At 39.4% G+C, this 18,715-nt stretch overlaps 2 protein-coding genes across 7 annotated transcripts in view; one reads left to right on the forward strand and one right to left on the reverse strand.

Annotated features, from left to right (window-relative positions):
* Positions 1-5,247, forward strand: part of pde4d (phosphodiesterase 4D, cAMP-specific) — a 213,732-nt gene extending 208,485 nt beyond the window's left edge. For all 5 annotated transcript variants that reach the window (XM_075467762.1, XM_075467761.1, XM_075467763.1 and 2 more), the window contains 4 exons: positions 352-506; positions 631-753; positions 1,212-1,394; positions 1,490-5,247. In XM_075467762.1, the coding sequence (XP_075323877.1) occupies positions 352-506; positions 631-753; positions 1,212-1,394; positions 1,490-1,996 (968 nt within the window). In that variant the 3' untranslated portion in view covers positions 1,997-5,247. The remainder of the gene's footprint in view (positions 1-351; positions 507-630; positions 754-1,211; positions 1,395-1,489) is intronic.
* Positions 5,248-6,692: 1,445 nt separating this feature from the next.
* rab3c (RAB3C, member RAS oncogene family) lies at positions 6,693-18,234 on the reverse strand. Of its 2 annotated transcripts, none has more exons than XM_075467767.1 (5): positions 18,060-18,234; positions 15,789-16,013; positions 12,564-12,682; positions 9,378-9,502; positions 6,693-9,087 (listed from the first exon to the last, which is right to left on the reverse strand). In XM_075467767.1, the coding sequence occupies exons 1-5, from the start codon at positions 18,075-18,077 to the stop codon at positions 8,897-8,899; spliced, it is 678 nt and encodes a 225-aa protein (XP_075323882.1). In that variant the 5' UTR covers positions 18,078-18,234; the 3' UTR covers positions 6,693-8,896. The 2 variants fall into 2 exon arrangements, with proteins under 2 accessions (XP_075323882.1, XP_075323883.1); XM_075467768.1 differs by lacking the exon at positions 18,060-18,234 and adding an exon at positions 17,504-17,704.
* Positions 18,235-18,715: the final 481 nt, after the last annotated feature.

Here is an 18,715-nt window from a genome sequence, read left to right on the forward strand (position 1 = left end):
TTAAAAGTGTAATCAGAACAGAAAAGACACTGTGCTGTCTCAGTCACGTCACATGCAAACTGTGCACTGCTTTCCAAAAGACCAAATGGGGAATCCCTGCTGTAAAGGCAGTGTGACTCATCCCGCTTAGGTGCCACCCAACTGATCTTCTGTCAGCCAAGGAGCAACAAACTAGGATAGCACCCAGAACTATTGCATCTTAATGGAAAGTCCGATGAACCAGTAGGAAACCTCTCTTACAGAGCAAAAGGTGTTAAATATTTGACCTGTTTCAACTTTCAAGTGGAAGAGTTTGTGACAGTATACATTTTGACCTTTGAACTAAAATGATCATCTTTAACCTTCCTACAGATTCAGAGCTAGCCTTGATGTACAATGACTCATCGGTGTTGGAGAACCATCATCTAGCAGTTGGTTTCAAGCTCCTACAAGAAGAGAACTGTGACATCTTCCAAAACCTGACCAAAAAACAAAGACAATCACTACGAAAGATGGTCATTGACATTGTAAGTCAGTAATGCATCTTTTTGCAGAGTTTTAAAGGAAACCTCGTGTTTTCATTTGACTCTACACAGATCAATTAAATCCCTGTTTTCTCTACTGAACTGCTTATTTCTGGGCCTTTCCAAGGTGCTTGCAACTGACATGTCGAAACACATGAATCTTTTGGCTGATCTGAAAACAATGGTAGAAACCAAGAAGGTGACCAGCTCTGGTGTGCTGCTGCTGGATAACTACTCTGACAGGATACAGGTAAACTTCAAGCTATGTAACCTCTGAATTCCACTGGGTTCAGCTGGGCCACTTTGTGGCTGATTGCAGCCACTCAAGAAAATGCCTCCATCAGACTTTCTCTACTCCACTAAAAATTGATGCTGATTGAGTCCAGGCAGCACAGAGCTTCAGTTCTTAAAATAGAACAGCCAGTGCATGGTTCCGATTTTCTGCCATACATTAACGTTACTTGAGGCACTTTGTAGAGCGTTTGAAAAGAACCACAGATCATTTTTATAGCTATGATGTTAGCCATGAAGCCGTGTGGTGGACGAACCAAAGATGCATGGCTGATGAGTCTTTATAGAGCTGTACAAAAACAATATCTGTTCTGTGATTCCTTTGTGGTAACATCATTCACTGAGTCCCTCAGCATGTTCTTGTGCAATACAATGCACAAATACTGTGTTTTAGACCTTGTTTCTTGTTATATTCAGGTCCTCCAGAACATGGTTCACTGTGCAGACTTAAGTAACCCCACCAAGCCTCTTCAGGTGTACCGTCAGTGGACGGACCGTATCATGGAGGAGTTTTTCAGCCAAGGCGACAGAGAGAGGGAGCGGGGTATGGAGATCAGCCCCATGTGTGATAAACACAATGCCTCAGTAGAAAAGAGCCAGGTAAAGTACACAAAAAGATAAAGGTAATCTTTATATACAAGAATATAGTATAAATGAACACTGAGCATCCTGTTCTTCTCTTGTATGTTCTGTAGGTTGGATTCATAGATTACATCGTTCATCCTCTGTGGGAGACATGGGCTGACCTGGTTCATCCAGATGCCCAGGACATCCTGGACACATTAGAGGACAACAGAGAGTGGTACCAAAGCACCATCCCTCAGAGTCCCTCTCCAGTGTTGGACGAGCCAGAGGATGGTACTAGACCCCCTGGAGGGGACAAGTTCCAATTTGAGCTCACCCTGGAGGAGGATGGGGAGTCGGACACTGAAAAAGACAGCGGCAGTCAACCGGAGGAAGAGGAGGACGAAGAAGAGGAGGAGGAAGAAGAGGAAAACAGCTGTACTGACTCAAAAACACTCTGTACGCAGGACTCTGAATCAACAGAAATCCCTTTGGACGAACAGGTGGGAGAGGATGACGATGACGAGGAGACAGTAGAGGAGGGGGAGACACCCAGCTCACAGGCATGTGTTGTTGAGGAAGAGGTAGCAGAGCAAGAGACGGAGGAAGAGGAAGAGAAGAAAAACCCTGACACATAGCAGTTATGGACAGCAGCTAATTAACTGCTTTTCTTAGTAATGACAGATGATTATTTATAGAATATTTTTTGGGGTTTTGTGAAATCTGTGTTTTTTTTATACATCTATGTTTCTGGTTCCAAAGCGTGCGCTGCTCTCTATCTTGGCCATCATCCTGTCAGCTTTGTTCAGACACGCCCATCGGTACTACTTAAAGTTTTTTTGCACTCAGGAAAACTCCTTTTCATTCCCATTTGTACTGAAGTTGTGTGACTTTATTTTGCTTTGACTCCTCCCCATTACAATCTTAAGTTTAGGATGTGGACAGTTCACACACTGCTCGATGCTGCTCATGCATTACATCATTTTCTGCTGCTTTGTCTCAGCCTTGTCAGAAAGTTTGGTAGTGTCTTTATTTTTTATTAAGTGCCCAAAATCTGCTTCTTGTTTAGGGCATATCCTCCCCACTATGAATTAGGAAGCTTGTTATGCTGCCATGATGCCGCAGAAATGGTAACTGCAGCACACTCTGGAGCTTTTCGAAAACACATTTCTGATGTGGAAGTCTTCCTTGAAAAGCTGACTGACACAAAGCTTAAATGTGAACAGCCATGATGCTGTCCTAAACCTCTTTCTTTTTTATATTGTACTGTATTTAATATTCAAATATTACTTAGACTTTACTTTTGCAATCCAAGTAAAGGCTTCATTAGAAAAGAAGACGAGAACTTTTGGAATCCAACATGGAGATATTTGTGCAAGTTATTCAGTGTTTTGAAGGGTTATCTTCATAGCTGGATCATATGAAGAGTGTTCTGAGCTGTTTACACTTGCACCAATAGCATTTATTCTCCTATTCACATGCCACTATACGCATATTCAGTCAGCCCAGTGTGTTGACATTTGGAATTGTTTCATAATAACAAATATTTTGGTATTTTTCACTGAGAAGGAAGCAGAAACCTGAGGTCTTGTTCTTTACTCCCACTGGAATCATTTACGATGTGGATGAAGCCTTTAAATTTGATTAACCTTGCCTGCAGTTCTTTTGAACACATCCCCAGACAATGCAATGCTTTATAGTTGATACAAAAAGCACCTTTTTTAGAAGCTTGATTTATGCTCCAGGTGTATAGAAATAGTAATGGTGTTACTGATTGCTTGGGTGATTTTTATACCAATGTTATGAACACTTTGCTTTATTTTCCCATCCCATTTTGCTTGGTGTATACATCAGCAACAGCTGCCTGTATTCAGCCACTTATGTTACGATGTTGGCTTCAACAGATTTATATTTAATAGCATTAACTCCAGTTGCTGTCTTTGTTTTCAACAAGACAATCAGCTCCATAGCATAGTCACGAGATAAGACTATCCTCTACGTAGATACTCTAATGCACTAATATATTCATATGTCACCTCTTTGATATTTCTAATATGTTTAACTTTGCCAAAACACCTACTCATGCTTGAACACAGGCTTGAACATTGTTGTCCCACACCTCAGCCAAGAGTCTATTCTCTTTTCTATGTTGCTACCATTTTTTTAATCCCTTACACCCAATGCTATTATTTATTGGTATATTTTTCCATTTGTTGAGTTGTTTTTGCAATATAAAGGTGGTGCAGTTAATACTTTACTGTAGCATATACCACAGGCTTGCGAGTTACAGCACCCAAACGTACTTCTCCCCATGTACATAAAATCATTTTAAAAAACAACAAATGTAAAACAAAGGAAAAAAAAAAGAAAACACTTGAAATACCGCACACCGCTTTTTTTTAAAAGAGTGCTTGTTTTAATCATGTCATTTGTCACAAAACTTTTACTTCAATATTTCATTTTGTGCCAAGATTGTTTTGTTTTTTTTCATCCTCACCCAAAGCCCTTACCTGTAATAAAATTTTCTGGTTTTATCGCTGTTTACAAACATATATTTATTGTGCTGTATATAATATATAATTCTTAATGTTATTACTATCATAATGCAGTTTGCTGTAAATGGTTGATTCTTATCATCCCTTTTGGTGATGGCGTGGCTGTATTACGTACCTCTTGTTGAGAGAATGTTTATTACACATAAGCTTTAGTGTAAAAATGATCCATCGACTTGTTGCTTATCTGAGAACTAGCTCAGTGAAGAGAGGGGGAAAGCCAAATTGTTTTTTAAAAAGAAACTGTTCCTTGGCCCATGGGCTGTGCCTTAAATTCAACACATCATTTAATTTAGCCTTTTTTAATTCTCTAGATCTCCTTTGCTGCATTTGGTGAATCTTTTAGCTTTGGTTGGCCTGATCTCTTGTTCAGAGAAGTTGCCTTTTCAAGATCACACCCACACACTATTTGCTCTATCACAAATATGGCACTGAGTAGAAACCTTTGTAATTCAGTGCAGAGGTTTGTGGAGGTTCAGGTCAACCAGGAGTCAAAGATTTACTACATGAGTGATGGTGGCCTATAGCTGGATGCTCAAGAGTCATATTTGCTGTAGACCTGGACTGAACAACTCACACTTTACCTGTGCTCTGTTTGTACACTTAAAGGTGTGACCTGTCAGAGGTGGATGATATGGGAGTAACTTTGCTGTGTCATCTGTGTTCTGGTTGTGTCGCAGCTACAAACACTAAATGGGGTGCAACAGTTGTGTGTAGTTGGTGCTTGACTAAGGCTCTACAAGGCACGGAGGCTTTGAGACACATCTGCATGTTCAGCCACTGCTGCATTAATTATGGCTGAAACACTGACGGTGTGTCGCATATCTATGCTCGGCCCACACTTCCACTCACGTTACTTGCAATATCCAAAACCACTGACATCTTTCTGCCTGGATGGGAGAAGGGTTTAGTATATTTCTGTACTAAAGGGAAGGGGAGGGGCCAGGGTGGGACGGGTAAGGGGGACTGCATCGTTGTCCCGAAACAGGGACTCTTATTTTGACACACATACTGTAGATTTTAAACAGCCCTGGACCAATGGAAATAGTGGGTTCTTTTCTCATTATGTGTTCTATTTTTTTATGGTGTGAAAGAAAAACACAAACTGTAACTTAAAAAAGGTCTTCAGGACAATTATTTTTTGGGTTATGTCTTTAGAATGCCAACATGTCTGGACGTTTCACAGGACAATTAAAATGTTATTTTAATGGATTTCTTGTTAATCGCAGTCTATTGGATAGCACTGTAGATCATACAACTTTATGTAAAAAATGAATAAAAAGAATGAAAAAAAAAAGTTTTTATATGCAATGGATTAAATAAAAGCATGGGTTGATTCTGCCTACTTGCTGGCCTCTTGTTTTCATTGTTTAAGGGATTATAGCTTCGAGAGGAACCCCGAAGGATATATTCAACTTTGGTGTGAGTATGTCTCTCACAGATCACAGGTTGAAGTCTGCAGTTTTTTCTTGAAATATTCTTCCCCTTCACAAAGTCATATTTACTGTATGTAATGTGTGTGTCCATATATGGTACCTCAGAGCAATTGATAATAAAATAATCTAGAGGAAAAAAAAGCATCAGTAGCCAGTTCAGCTGTCCTTTTCTAAATGCAAAAATTACTCCAAACCCTTTTCAGGTTTGTTTGTTTTTTCACATTTAGCTATATGTTTCAAACTTGAAATTGATTCAGATTTTTTTTCTCTATCGTCACACAATTCCCTCAATGACAAAGCAAAAACAGGCTTATTGAGTGTTTTGTTAATTTACTAAAGATAAGACTAAATTAAATATTCCATTTGCAAGTATTTGGACATTTGACATTATATTTGATTAAAAGACCTTCAGTAGCAATGCCTGTTATGTCTTTTAAGGCATGACTCCTTGTCTCCTTCTTTCATGTCATAACTGGGTTCAGGTCCAGACTATTTCTAAGTCATACCATTATTTATACTGATTTTTTTTAAGCTACTTCTATTTCATTGGTGGTATGCCTTGATTAACTTGCTAAAGTAGGAATCATTAGCCCAACATGATATCCTGAGCACTGAACAAAGGTTTTCACTCAATATTCCTCTTTATTTTTCTGTTTCCATCTTTTCCTTTTTCCTGAATCGTCTCCTAGTCTCTGTCCCATAAAGCGATCCCTACAGAATGATGCTGCCATCACAAGGCTGGAGTGATTAGTGGATGATGCACTGTTGGTTAGGGTTTTCAAATTTTGAATAGAACTACTCTTTCATACATAAGGGTATCCTTAGTGACCATTGGCTTGGTGGTTTATCTGACCAAGACCTTGTAAGTCTGGCTGAGCAGCCTGGTCTCAAAAGTCTGTTGGTATTCCCAGAGGTCTTCCTTTTTGTAATGATGACGACATTTGTGCTTTATGTGAAATTTAAATGCTGCAGAAATGTTCTTGTGACTGGGGATCTGTTCATATATGGATTTGTGTCACAACTGACATGATATGATTGAAGATTTTATTATTACTTTATTTTGATTTATTATAACTAATGAATACATTTGTACTGGAGCTGCCAAGTTGCAGCTAGTAATTATTGTTTCGTTAGTTCAATGACAAAGTCATGTCTAAGCACTATTTTCAATAGACTTCTGAGTTTGAAATCAGGTTGCAGGTGCCTCATTGTAACACTAGATGGTGCTCAATGCATTAAAATGGAACAGATCTACGTCACTGTGGCAACAGGTCAGCATTCACCAAAAACCCTCCATCTTGCCGTAGCATAGTCATTTCACAGTGACAGAGAACACAGAGACCCTCTGATAGAATTTGATTTATTTCCTATAGTCTCAAAAACATACTTCTGACTTTGCTTGAACTCCAAGAATTAAATATATTCAGTTATATATGTAAAGTCATTATGTTCTAAAATTAAATCTTACCAGATTGACTGCTTGGCCATTGTCATTCCTCTATGAAATAAATTTTGACTTGAGATTTACAATGATTTATTTTATGGCAACAAGTTATACTATCACACACATGCACACAGACTATGTGTGCGAATGTATATGCAAGATCTGAAATAACTTATATGTATCCCTTTTTCTTAAGAATTACAACAGTACAGCATGTGGCATGGACTACTGGACTAAGTTATCTCCCTGACTATCTTTCACAATAACACTGCATTTTGACATGATAATACAAGTTTAGTCTACACCCAACATTTAGCAGGAACAGCATACAGTACGTGAATACATTTGTACAAAAGGTATACACAAACAATACACTATATAACTGAAATTTGTCTCAGTATGGCAGGTACATACATACACACATAGATACACACGTACCCCCCCAACACACACACACACACACACACACACACACACACACACACACACACACACACATCAAGTCACGCATTCAGTGGCTACAGGAACTGAATGAAGCACTAACTCCTTTGTAGGACGTTGTACAACATTTTCTGAACCGATCTGACCGACTGTCACTTACATACTGCAGATAGAGTCTTTAACTCGAGGACAGGAGAAACTATTTACACGGTTTAATTCATAAAATATTGCACTTATTGGCCCTTTGCATCTCATAGCAAGTGCTAAGACAATGCTCCTAAATCTGTAACACAGAGATATATATACAGTGTCTTACAATATAAATCTACATAGATAGGTCAGGAGTGACTTCATGCATTTTTTTCAGCTTTTATTCAACTATGCAACAAACCACTGACGGTGCTGAGGGAATTATTTTGGCACAAACTTCTTTCTTTTTTTTAATGACTATAACTGAAAATTTCTGGATTGTTTAATTAGCGAAACACATTACACTACAGGGACTTATTAAGACAGTACAGTACAATATGCCTGAAGAAGGGGAAGATTCCCATTTTAAACTACTGACATTTTCTAAGCAACTAACTGAGATATTTCTTCAAGAAGGGAATTTGTTTTACAGCACAAAAGCATGCTGACTCAGAAATTATGGCTGTTTATTCCATGCCAGGATAGATCATCTGTTTTATATCATACAGTTTGCTGTGCCTTGACAGTATGAGACTTTGATTTGATAAAATGCTGTATGGTTGCTATCATATGGAGCTGAGGATGGACAGGTTTGGGTAAGGCCTATCTTTCGAGTAAACAGCACATGTCATTGTCTTTTTGGCAGCATGCTCTTTGCATCAAACAATAAAGGGTCATCTTACAGCTTGAGCACAACCATTGAGTTGCTTTTAAGATTTAAAGATATTGTCATCGGATAAATCACGCATATACACAGAGAAATGGGTGGAGTTGTACTAACATCAACATTATACAGACTGGATTCATTCCAAGAGTGAGCAGGACGGAGGGACTTTTGAGGCCATGTTGGAGATGGTAAAAGGCCACTTTTTTCCAAAGGTAGATGATTTTTTTGATGGCAATGAGACATAACACTCACACTCATGCAAATCCTCACTCACTTACTGTACAGTCACAGCCACACAATTGCACAAACAAAAGCTGCTACATTGTCTAGTGCTCTAAATCACAGATTTGGCAGCTGTAAGAGTTTAAATTAACTTGTTATAGGAAAATACATACTGTACAGAAACTTTAAACAAAAGACTTTTAAAGCACTCACTGATTCTATCCCTTATTGTTTAAGTATTTTAGGTCTTAAAGGTCTTAAGGATTACACGTACAGTATGACTGTGTGAACTATTTCAAGCTCTATAAAAAATAACTGGATGATCATAGTACTAACTATCTGAAGACTGATGGTTTTGCTATATACTAGATTTGTAATGTTACATGTTTACAGCAGCCACATCTGTTTTACTGGTTATTTGCTTTTTAGATAAGGTGATAACGTTGGGAGCTAATACAACAGCATTTTGTAAATCTACTACTAAACAGGGTTTGAAGTGGAGTTCAGAGAGGGCAGCAGTAACAGGAGTGATAATGCTGCTAACTCTGCCCCCTAACAGGACCTGTGCTGCTTCCAGATGTCATTCACTAACAGTTGCATCCCTGCGGTTGGAGGGGCGGAGCGCTGTCTGTGAGTTTGGCAGTAGGGGCTCCTGTGGTGACGGCAGGATCAGTGTCCAAGCTCTCAGACATCTTGTCGCAAATTAAATCAACGAGACGCTCAAAGGTCTGCTTCACGTTGATGTTGTCTTTGGCGCTTGTCTCAAAGAACTCAAAACCTTAGGATAAAATTTAACAGTAAGAAACGTGAGAACAAATAAAGACAAGGAACAAAGAAACCATGATCAACTTCAATGACTGTGGAAAAGCTTTAAAATCTATTGGTGCAACTGAACATTTTAAACAAAGCTGGGCTCTTTAGAGTATTTCAGTTGCATTTTCAAACATGTTGGCAAGAGTTAAAGGAAAGAAGGGAATATAGTCATGCCTTTATGCAACAACATGATAGTGAAGATGACGACACACATTTAAAAATATATGAAGAGGTGAATGTTGTTTTAAGACCTACCCAATTGCTCTGCCAGCAGTCTACCACTATCCACTGAGACCACTCTCTCTTCGTCCATATCACACTTATTCGCAGCCAGCACCACCTGAGCATTATCCCATGAGTAGGTCTTTATCTGGGTCGACCTGCACAAAATCAGAAACAAACACAAATCACATTTAAATCATCGCTGATGCTCCTTTTATAAGAAACTGTCAGACCAGTTTTCGTGATACACTTAATTGGACAGGATCCTTTAGAAACAGACGGAAGAGGGAAGAACATGACATAATGTTTGCTCGCCATTTGGGCTGGTCATGAACGGTGGTTACATGCCTTTCTGTTGGCATCATGTAATAATTGAGTCACTGATGGCATCAGCGGAAAAGTGGGTCAGTTGGCAATCTTTGTTTTTTTACTTTACAACAAACTGCACCGCACACTGTGCAGCCTATACCGATTTTAACAAAAATTCCACTTCCTATGGTGCTAATTGTAAAAGGTACCAGCAGCCTGCAAGATGTCATCCATACTTAGGAATTAGTTTTTATTCATCCCAACATGAAATAAATTCTAGTTCATCATCTTATTTGAAATAAAAGCTAAACACAAAGATGCACACACGTAAAAGTCTTTAGCTATCAAGCCACTGATTAAGCTGTGAAACACACTTTATAAAAATAATAATTGCGAATTTTTGATCCAACAGATTGTCAACCAAACAATGTGTGTGAAATTGTTTAATAATGTTAAAAACATTTATCTAATATATTTTGTATTATTAAAAAAAATGTAAAAAAGAAAGAAAAAAAGAAAAAACAAGCATTGTGAGCTATGTCAAATGTTTTTGCCTGATGAAAATATAATCTACATTTATTTTTGTAGTTTACTGTCACTCAGTGAGGTGCTTGCACAATTGTAACCTCTGCAGGCTATATATAATGTGGGGAGGAATTTTGAGAATACATTTCTCCCGCTGTGTTGCAGTATGGCTGAAAGTAGGGCAGCGAACACACCGCAGGACTGCTATGTTTCTCCTGGAAACTGGAGACACAGAGCCGGCAGACTGAAAGAAGATACAACTTGAGAGACAGAGTAAGCAAAATGATAATGAAGCTCCTCCTCTCTCTTCCCAGTTATGACTTATTTTAAGTCATTTTAAATCCAACTCCTCACAATTTCCAATGACAGAAAAACCACCATCACATCTTATAGAACTACACAGGCTACACAGTATGCACATATGTTTGTTAAAGGTGGTAGATTAAAGAGAGCCAATGATTATATAATGTTGAATTAAATGTAACTGCTTGTGAATAACTGTAATCATTTAATTTAAGTCCAACATTTGATGCCAGTGTAACCGAATTTTCCTGATTTTTCCATGACTCAGGCAGGAAATGAATACGTCACAAGCTTAATTCAGCTCAGGAAGGAACCATTGCCATGGCAACGTCTCCCCCCCCCCCCCCCCCCCCCCCCCCCCAACCTTGTCACAAGGAGCGAGGCAAAGAGAAAGTGGAATTAAAGCCAGTGGCAAAGGCAAAAGAAAAAGAATACAGGGTTATTTGATGGGTGAAACAGAGCTTCCTCTTTCTCCTGTAGTAGATGGATTTGTGCACTGTCTGCTAAGTAAGCAGTCAGCTAACCACCAAGACTGTTGCTGCCAGGGACACACTTGGCTCCTTTAATTAGATATCCATCACAGACAGTGCTCAGACTGCAATGTACCATAAAAGACTTAGGGAGGTCTTCAAAGAATAATAGGTGTGTCTGGCTTTGATCTTGCTTTACATGAAAGCCTTTCTTGTTTACAGTGACAGGAAATTAATTTGAATCAGGCTGATAACAAGGAGCATTTGAACACAGTTGCTATGCATAGGAGTGTACCCCCAAAGCTGTACATTGCTTTTTAACGTGTTGTCTCCAATTTAAGATAGCCAGACTTTAAATACAGTGATTCTTAAGTTTGTATCAAATGTAGATGCTTTAGCATTGACACTAGCTGCACGAAGCAGTTGTCATGTGTTGCTGGCTAAATGAGAAGGGCTAAGTGGACACTGGCCTGAATAGTGATCGCCATAGAACTATCATGTACAAGCTCGTCATCTTTTTGGGCTGTTTGACCAGAAACCAGTGTTGCCAACTATTTTCAATGCAATAGTTGGCAACACTGGTTGCCAACTATTGGGTTGCCAACTATAAGGTCTGCAAAATGGAAAAAATTACCACATTCATTACGTCACATTTACATTTTGCTTTGTTCCAGCCCTTTACATGTGATTGCTTGTCTCCTACTCTCTGTGTTCACGTCACACATCTTAATGCAGCTAAATTCCAAATTAGGCTGCTGTACAGCCTATATTCACCTGCATTCACTTTCAAACCCCTGTCAAAACCACAATCCACCTATGTTAAAGACAACATATTTCCTAAATGGCTAGAGGTAGGAGTTGAAAATACATGGTTTGTATTTACAAATTTAAGTTTTGTTGTAATTTCTATACTGTTACGTGGACACTTCTCTAGAAAAACAAAACAAAACAAAACAAAAAACTCGGGAAATATTGCCATATCAAAGTTTATAACCATGGATTGTGACTCGATGTGTTTTATGAAGAAAAAAAAAGTACTATGACTATTGTTTGTTTTTGGGGGGGGTTAGTTACTGATGGATAAAACTGATCAAAATGAAAAGCAAAACACATGCTTAGCAAAAACCCATTAGTCTGTACTGGCTCCATAGTTGTTGTTTCTAGTGCAAAAATTGTAACCCAGAAACCTGGTTTCTGTAGTTGATTGAATGTAGCCTTCCAAGGCCTGGTTTAAAAATGGGTGCATCACCATGAATAACAGACTTTTGGATCAGAGACACAATTAAGCCTTGAGATGCTTGTGTGACTCATGAACGGACCACAGCCATAACCTTGAGAGGTTTCGCCTTGATCCCCAAGCCAGAAAAAGTTGCATGTGTACCCTGCCTAACAAGCCTGAAAAATTCCACACAGAGCGAAAAGACAACAGTGTTGCCATTAGAAGGAGATAAGGAAGGTGAGCAAATTATCCACAACATTAATAATGTCTAGAAGACTTCAATTGAAAACCTTTCTGACATGTTAATCAGGTGCTCATAAGAATATAATTCATACAAAGAATACAAAAGGTAGAAATGATATTTTTACTGAAACCTGACAAAACTTGACTCACCAGTCCTGCACAGCGCCGAAGGACTCCTCGTTGGTGATGTCATACATGAGGATGAAGCCCATGGCGCCTCTGTAATAAGCAGTGGTGATGGTCCTGTAGCGCTCCTGGCCTGCAGTGTCCTGCACACAGACAACATGATTTATTGTAGGATAGCTGTTCGGGCAGCTGGCTGTCGGGCTCAACAACATTGATCAGACCGTGCACCGCACAGGGAATATAACCAGGTCCACATTATAGCCCTGTCATCGAGCAGACATATAAATAATTAATACTTATTTAATACTTTTATTCATACAAAAAGATTTCCTTGGTTTATATATTTACACTTGCTCGTGGCTTTATTTATTGTGCTTTTAACTTGAAATAATCATTATACTAATTGTCTCGCTGGCTTTGCATTGATAAGGTGCCAAAAACAGCGACTCACTTTTGGCTGATGTGATTGATTCTTTCCTCTCCTCAACAGAACAATCGCTCGGCTGTGTTAAAAGCTCCGTGGAGCAGGATGAAGAGCTCAGCCCGTGACATGTATTTCCAAAAAAAGGGGCGAAAATAGGAGTAAAATTATTTTAATCTTGAAAAATGGCGTGCTGCTGATGATGATAAGGCTAAACCAATTGCTCAAAGGCTAAATGAGTCACTACATTTTGAGGATTTGAGGGGTTCTCACACAGGTGAGTTAACAGACTAACATCAGCTGCGGCCTAAAGCAACAATGGAAATGGGGGGAAAATAAGCATTTTCAGATGTGCTTTTGTTTGATTTATATCCTAATTATCAAGACACTATACTAACTGTTGCTTTACAAGTTACATAATAAGAAATCCCCAATATAACCCCCCAGTTGATTGTGCATGTTTACTCTACTGTTTTTACACCCACAACAAGTATGTTTCCAGGCTTCAGTGAATCATGTCAGAAGACTTCTGGCTGCTCTACTTGGCTCTTGTTAAACAGATGCCTAACAGACAGCTCTGGATCACATTTACAGCCATGGTTTTGTTTTCTGTTGGTCTGCACATGGCTGCAATAGTGTGCCTGTTATAGCCAGAGGAAAAATCTGACCTTCACTCCACAAAGATGAAACTCAAAGCCTGCTGAGATTCAACTCACACACCACAGCTAGGACCTTATGTCAGTTTAAAAAAACACCAGATACATTATACTTTATATGCATTTTTTTAAACAGTAGTACTCGGAACAACACAAAAGAAGAATATGTTTTATTATTTCTCTTCCTTGTTACTATACATATACTAAGTCATGCTCAGGTTACCTGAGTGCTTGTTTAACCTCAATCTTGCTTCCTGTCTAACTTCTTAATCTAAGACACTAGACAATACTCTATTGATTCTTGGCTGAGTGCTTGACAATGACCCAAGCCTTTTCGGGCTATTTTTGCATGTCAGTTTGCTTGCTCTTGGTTAAAAAGACAGAGTTGGACAGAAAAAAAAACTGCGTGAGTCCAGAGAAGTTGAGTACCTCGAAAAGCTATGCTTGTAGTCTGTGGCTAAGAAGAAATCAATCAAGCTAGCTGACTACTTCAAGTAGCAAGAAGCAGGGATCAGATACTGACAGTCGCAGAAACTCCTCTTCTCACTGAGTGTCTCTGTTTTCAATGATATTGCCAATGCTCTGTCTATTATCCATTTCAGCCTTTTGTGATATCAAGGAGGACTCTGCACTGTCATGCACTGGGACATGCAATTAACACATTGACTTTTGCCAATACCCATCACCTAAAAAGGCCATTTACTGCAAGTCTCAGCTCTCTCTTAGCCCTATTAAAAGAGACAGGTCAATAATCTGGATGCAGGCGCTTTTCCTCTCAGAATATGCTTGTCTTTGCAGATGATGAAAACACATTATCCTGATTAGCTCATGAATTAAATGCTCAAATTCAAGTTTTCACATCCTGATGGAGTGTTTCCTTTTTTCCCCTTTATTCAATGAGCAAATACCAAATGTCTGGAGATGGCTAAATGCTCCAAAAGGCATCCCTTGTGACAAATAAACAAACAAACAAACAAACAAAAACCTCTGAAGATAGATAAAAGAAAAGAGATAGAAACTGTCAAATAAGGAAAGTGATAGAAACAAATATGAACTATTACATATCTTTTCACTTGCATGTATCAGGGGTATTGTGAGACAATCTGCTTCAACAGCTCAGATTAACTCCTAATTACACAAACTCATACATTTTTCAGTTTCCAACACATTCTGAGGAAGGTGTTGTTTCTGTGTTCGTCCCTGCTGTGTGCCAAACTAACACTTACTGGTCTTCTGTTAGTTATGTTGAGTTTCCATCTGTCTCCACACTTAGATCAGCCTTTCCTGAAATTCTATTGAGTGAATGAATCGCACAGCCTTAGGTGCAACATGGTTTTAAGACTAAGCAGCAGAGCACAGGACTTTCTCCTTTATGTGTGTCTAAAGGTGCTGAAACTCAAAAACTAACGATTTAGACTGGGTCATAGACTCCCTGAAACTTTAAAACAGTATTTGTGGGGACGTAACATCATTTCTTATTCACTATACAACTGCTACAAGAAGTAAGTTGTAAATACACATAAATATGAATCCTCTACGTAAAGAGATGAAAGGCCAAGTCTATTTAAGCACACTAATCAATCATGATCCGTCCTACAAGCCAAAACACTGTCTAGGACTGAATTAATATTCAGGTGATCCCATGTGCTCGTTTCCTGAATGGAGAGACCGACTGCCATCAGGTACCAACCTGTCACGGTCCTTGAAACATATTGATTAACAAAGAAAGATATGAGGAGAGCTATGGAGAAAGTGGGATTGAGGCAGAGATTGAGAGTCTTTTACAGACAAGGAATCACTCAGCAGGAGTACAACGATGGAGAGAGGAAAAGAGAAATGTGGGGGCTTGGCACCTCTGAGGAGACCCTTCCCCTTTAATGCTCAAATAGCCCTCCAGAAGACCTTGGAGAACAACGGGAAACAGATTTCTTCACAGCATTTACTATGTTTCAACAAACAGATGTTTATCATTTCAAGTAAATTGAAAATGTCACAAAGCAGTGGCTTGCTATATGTTGCCGCTTTGTAACTTCTTCGATAAATTGCAGCCAGAAGAAAAAAAATATAAAATAAAAGGATTTGAGAGAAAATACAGTTTCTTCAAGAGTCAACAATCAAACATTTTGTGGCTCACTTCTGAAAGCTTATTGCTAGAATGTGAATATTGCATACCCAGATCTGCAGTTTGATCCTCTTGTCATTCTTGTATACAGTCTTCACTTTGAAGTCGATGCCCACTGTGCTGACAAAAGCTGAAGTGAAGGCGTCATCGGCATAGCGGAAGAGAAAGGACGTTTTGCCCACACTGCTGTTGCCAATGATCAGCAGCTTGAACATGTAGTCAAAATTTTGGTCTCCTCCTTCTCCTTTCCCTTTGACATCCTGAGTGGCAGCCATCTGCAGAGACAAAAAAAAAAAAAAAAGGTGATGGGAAGGATGCACTAAGGGCGATTAAACGAAAAACAGAAAGCAGGAACGAGATGCTTGAGATACTTTAGACAGGGTGTTATCAAATAGTTTGTCCAACAGTCCACAGTACTCTCAGCACTGACTGCAGAGTAATGTAGCAGAGATGATCAGACATCAGAGTGAAGACGTCTCCTCTCTGTAAATGGCAAATTACTGTCTGTAATTTATTTTCTGGGAAATTCATAAAGTAATACCAAACCCTCTCTTTCTTTACAGCATAACTCTAACATAACTTATACATGATAAATTAATAAGGAATATATAAGACATTTGGTAATTCTCTTTAATTAATGGAACTGGTTTCGGTTCCCTAAAATCCACCTGGCTATAATTGTTTTCTTTTTTACACTTGACTAAAAAATATTTAACAAAACATCTAACTTGTAAAAACATGCCAGGAGGTACAGGAGAAGGGAAAAGATAACCTAGTAATCTTGTGCAGAGTATAGCACAGGCTTGTTGTACAGGCCACAGATCAGAGGTGACAGAAGGCTGCATCAGGCAAACCAGCATGACTAACGCAGCAAGCTGTTGTATCAATGAGTATTAGATAACAAGCTGAGATTTTTTTTTTCTTAAAATAATCCCTTTAAGCAGAGGATTGCTGTTATTGATGCTAAGACTTGGAGGGTGATATCTAGCTCATAGGTACAGTTAAGATTCAGTGATTGTATGCACTTATTGAAATGCTGTTTAAATTTTTCAACGGTGACCAACCCGGTTGGTCATCATAAACATATTTCCAGGTATAGCCCTATTCAACTATCTGAATTATGCATGTGATGCTTTGAAACACCCATTGAAACGTTTTCCTCATAAAACCACTAATATGTTTAAACAAATATTATATCTGCTTGCAAATTAGAACCGCTGCAGCTCACAGTTGCACACAGAGTAGAATAGATATCGACCTTTCTCCTGAACAGCTTATCCACACTGAGCATTTCAGTGCAAGCTGTCAACAGTCAACGGCCTCAGAGGACGAGAGTCCCACTAACGAGGTGACACGAGCAGTCATCTGCCCTCCAAGGTGAATTATTGGACAAAGCCGCCGAGCTTCCCGCTAAACATGTGCAGCCAAGCTCTCCCAGTTGCCTATGCAGTGAATAAAAGATGCCGGACCTCCATCATGCACGTTCTGCACTGGTTTCTGTTTGTCTCTCTATATTTAACAACGCTGTGTTTGCAAGGGCATCGTTTTCAAAATATCATCGTAATAATGGCACTTCAATCCGCAACGTTAAATCACTCCTCCTGATAAGAAGCTACATGATGCTGCAGACCAAGGAGCTGCATGCCAGCTAATCTTAGACAAGCAGTTCTGGGCAGGAGGTCATTTTGTCTCCTGATGAAATTCTTCCACATATCTATTAATATATAAAGTAAAAAAACGCGTTGAAGACATCATGTGAACAAACCTGTTTTGAAGGCCTCGGTTCTATCTGTGTGCGCCCCTGTAATGCAGGATTCGGTTTTATTTTTTAATCTAATGCAGACGTTGATTCCCCTCTGTGTCTCCGACCCGTTTCAGCACCTGGGAGCTGTCCCCTCCGCTTCGGATGTGGCACGCACGCGCTGAGGTGACGAGGCTGGCTGCCTGGCTGGCTGGTCGACGAGAGCGCGAGCAAAGAGAAACGCATGTCGTGCGTAACCTCTGACGTCATGGAGAAAAACGAAGAAGGGGGTTGTAGTTTTTGCACGGGTTCAAGTGCAAAGACGGAGGCAGGCATCGGAAGCAGAGGTTTGACTACATTTCTCAGCATGCAGCGTATCCCAGCTGTCAACAGCTGGATGGTTTATTGAGGAGGCGTAGAAGAAAAGCTATGTAGTTCATGTTTTAGTTAACGGCAGACACATTGAGAATAGACCCTCTCCCTGTCAAACATAAGCAACACTACTCTCTATAAAGCGTTATTTCAAAGGACCAAATTAAAGTGCTATGCTCTATCTCCTAGGTAAAATCCAGCATCTTACCTTCCCATACAAGTCCATTTTTTCCTCAGTGATATTTCACCTGTTTCTTTTCACAATTATCTGCAGTAGCTATCTCATCAACTCCCGGCAGACCAGCATCTTTTTTTCTTCTTTTTTTTTTCCTCAGGAAGCAAATATAATAGCCTCTCCTTTTGCGTCACACTCTCTGCGTTTTGCTGCCGTGACCCCGCCCTCCGAGGCAACAAGCGGCTGAGCAAATAAGGGCGGCCTAAGCCCTGAAGAATATTGCTATTATGAGCCCCTTCACTGACAGCAAGTGCATAATGAAGCAGCGGCGGAAATAAATAAAAAAGTGGGCATCTTTTGCAATTACAATTACATCTCTTTTGTGTGGATTAAAAACATGCATAATTAATTAGCGAATGCTAAACTGTCATTTAATATTGAAGCGGGAGCATAAGTGAATCTCATATCAGCTCTGATTTTGTTCACTTTTCTTCTCCGTGTGTGTGGTTCACAAATAACAAAGTGAACTATCCTCTAATAGTCCTCTCACACCTAAAGCCTACATGGTTTAGCCTGTAATATGGTAAGAAGCACACCATCAGACACAGCAGACGTTACATAACGGAAGATTACGACTCAGATACCAACTCGCCATCAGGCTGTCATATTCTGCTCTTGGCGGACATTTG

This window comes from Odontesthes bonariensis, chromosome 6 (genome assembly GCF_027942865.1).
Source record: "Odontesthes bonariensis isolate fOdoBon6 chromosome 6, fOdoBon6.hap1, whole genome shotgun sequence".
Classification (NCBI taxonomy): Eukaryota; Metazoa; Chordata; class Actinopteri; order Atheriniformes; family Atherinopsidae; genus Odontesthes; species Odontesthes bonariensis.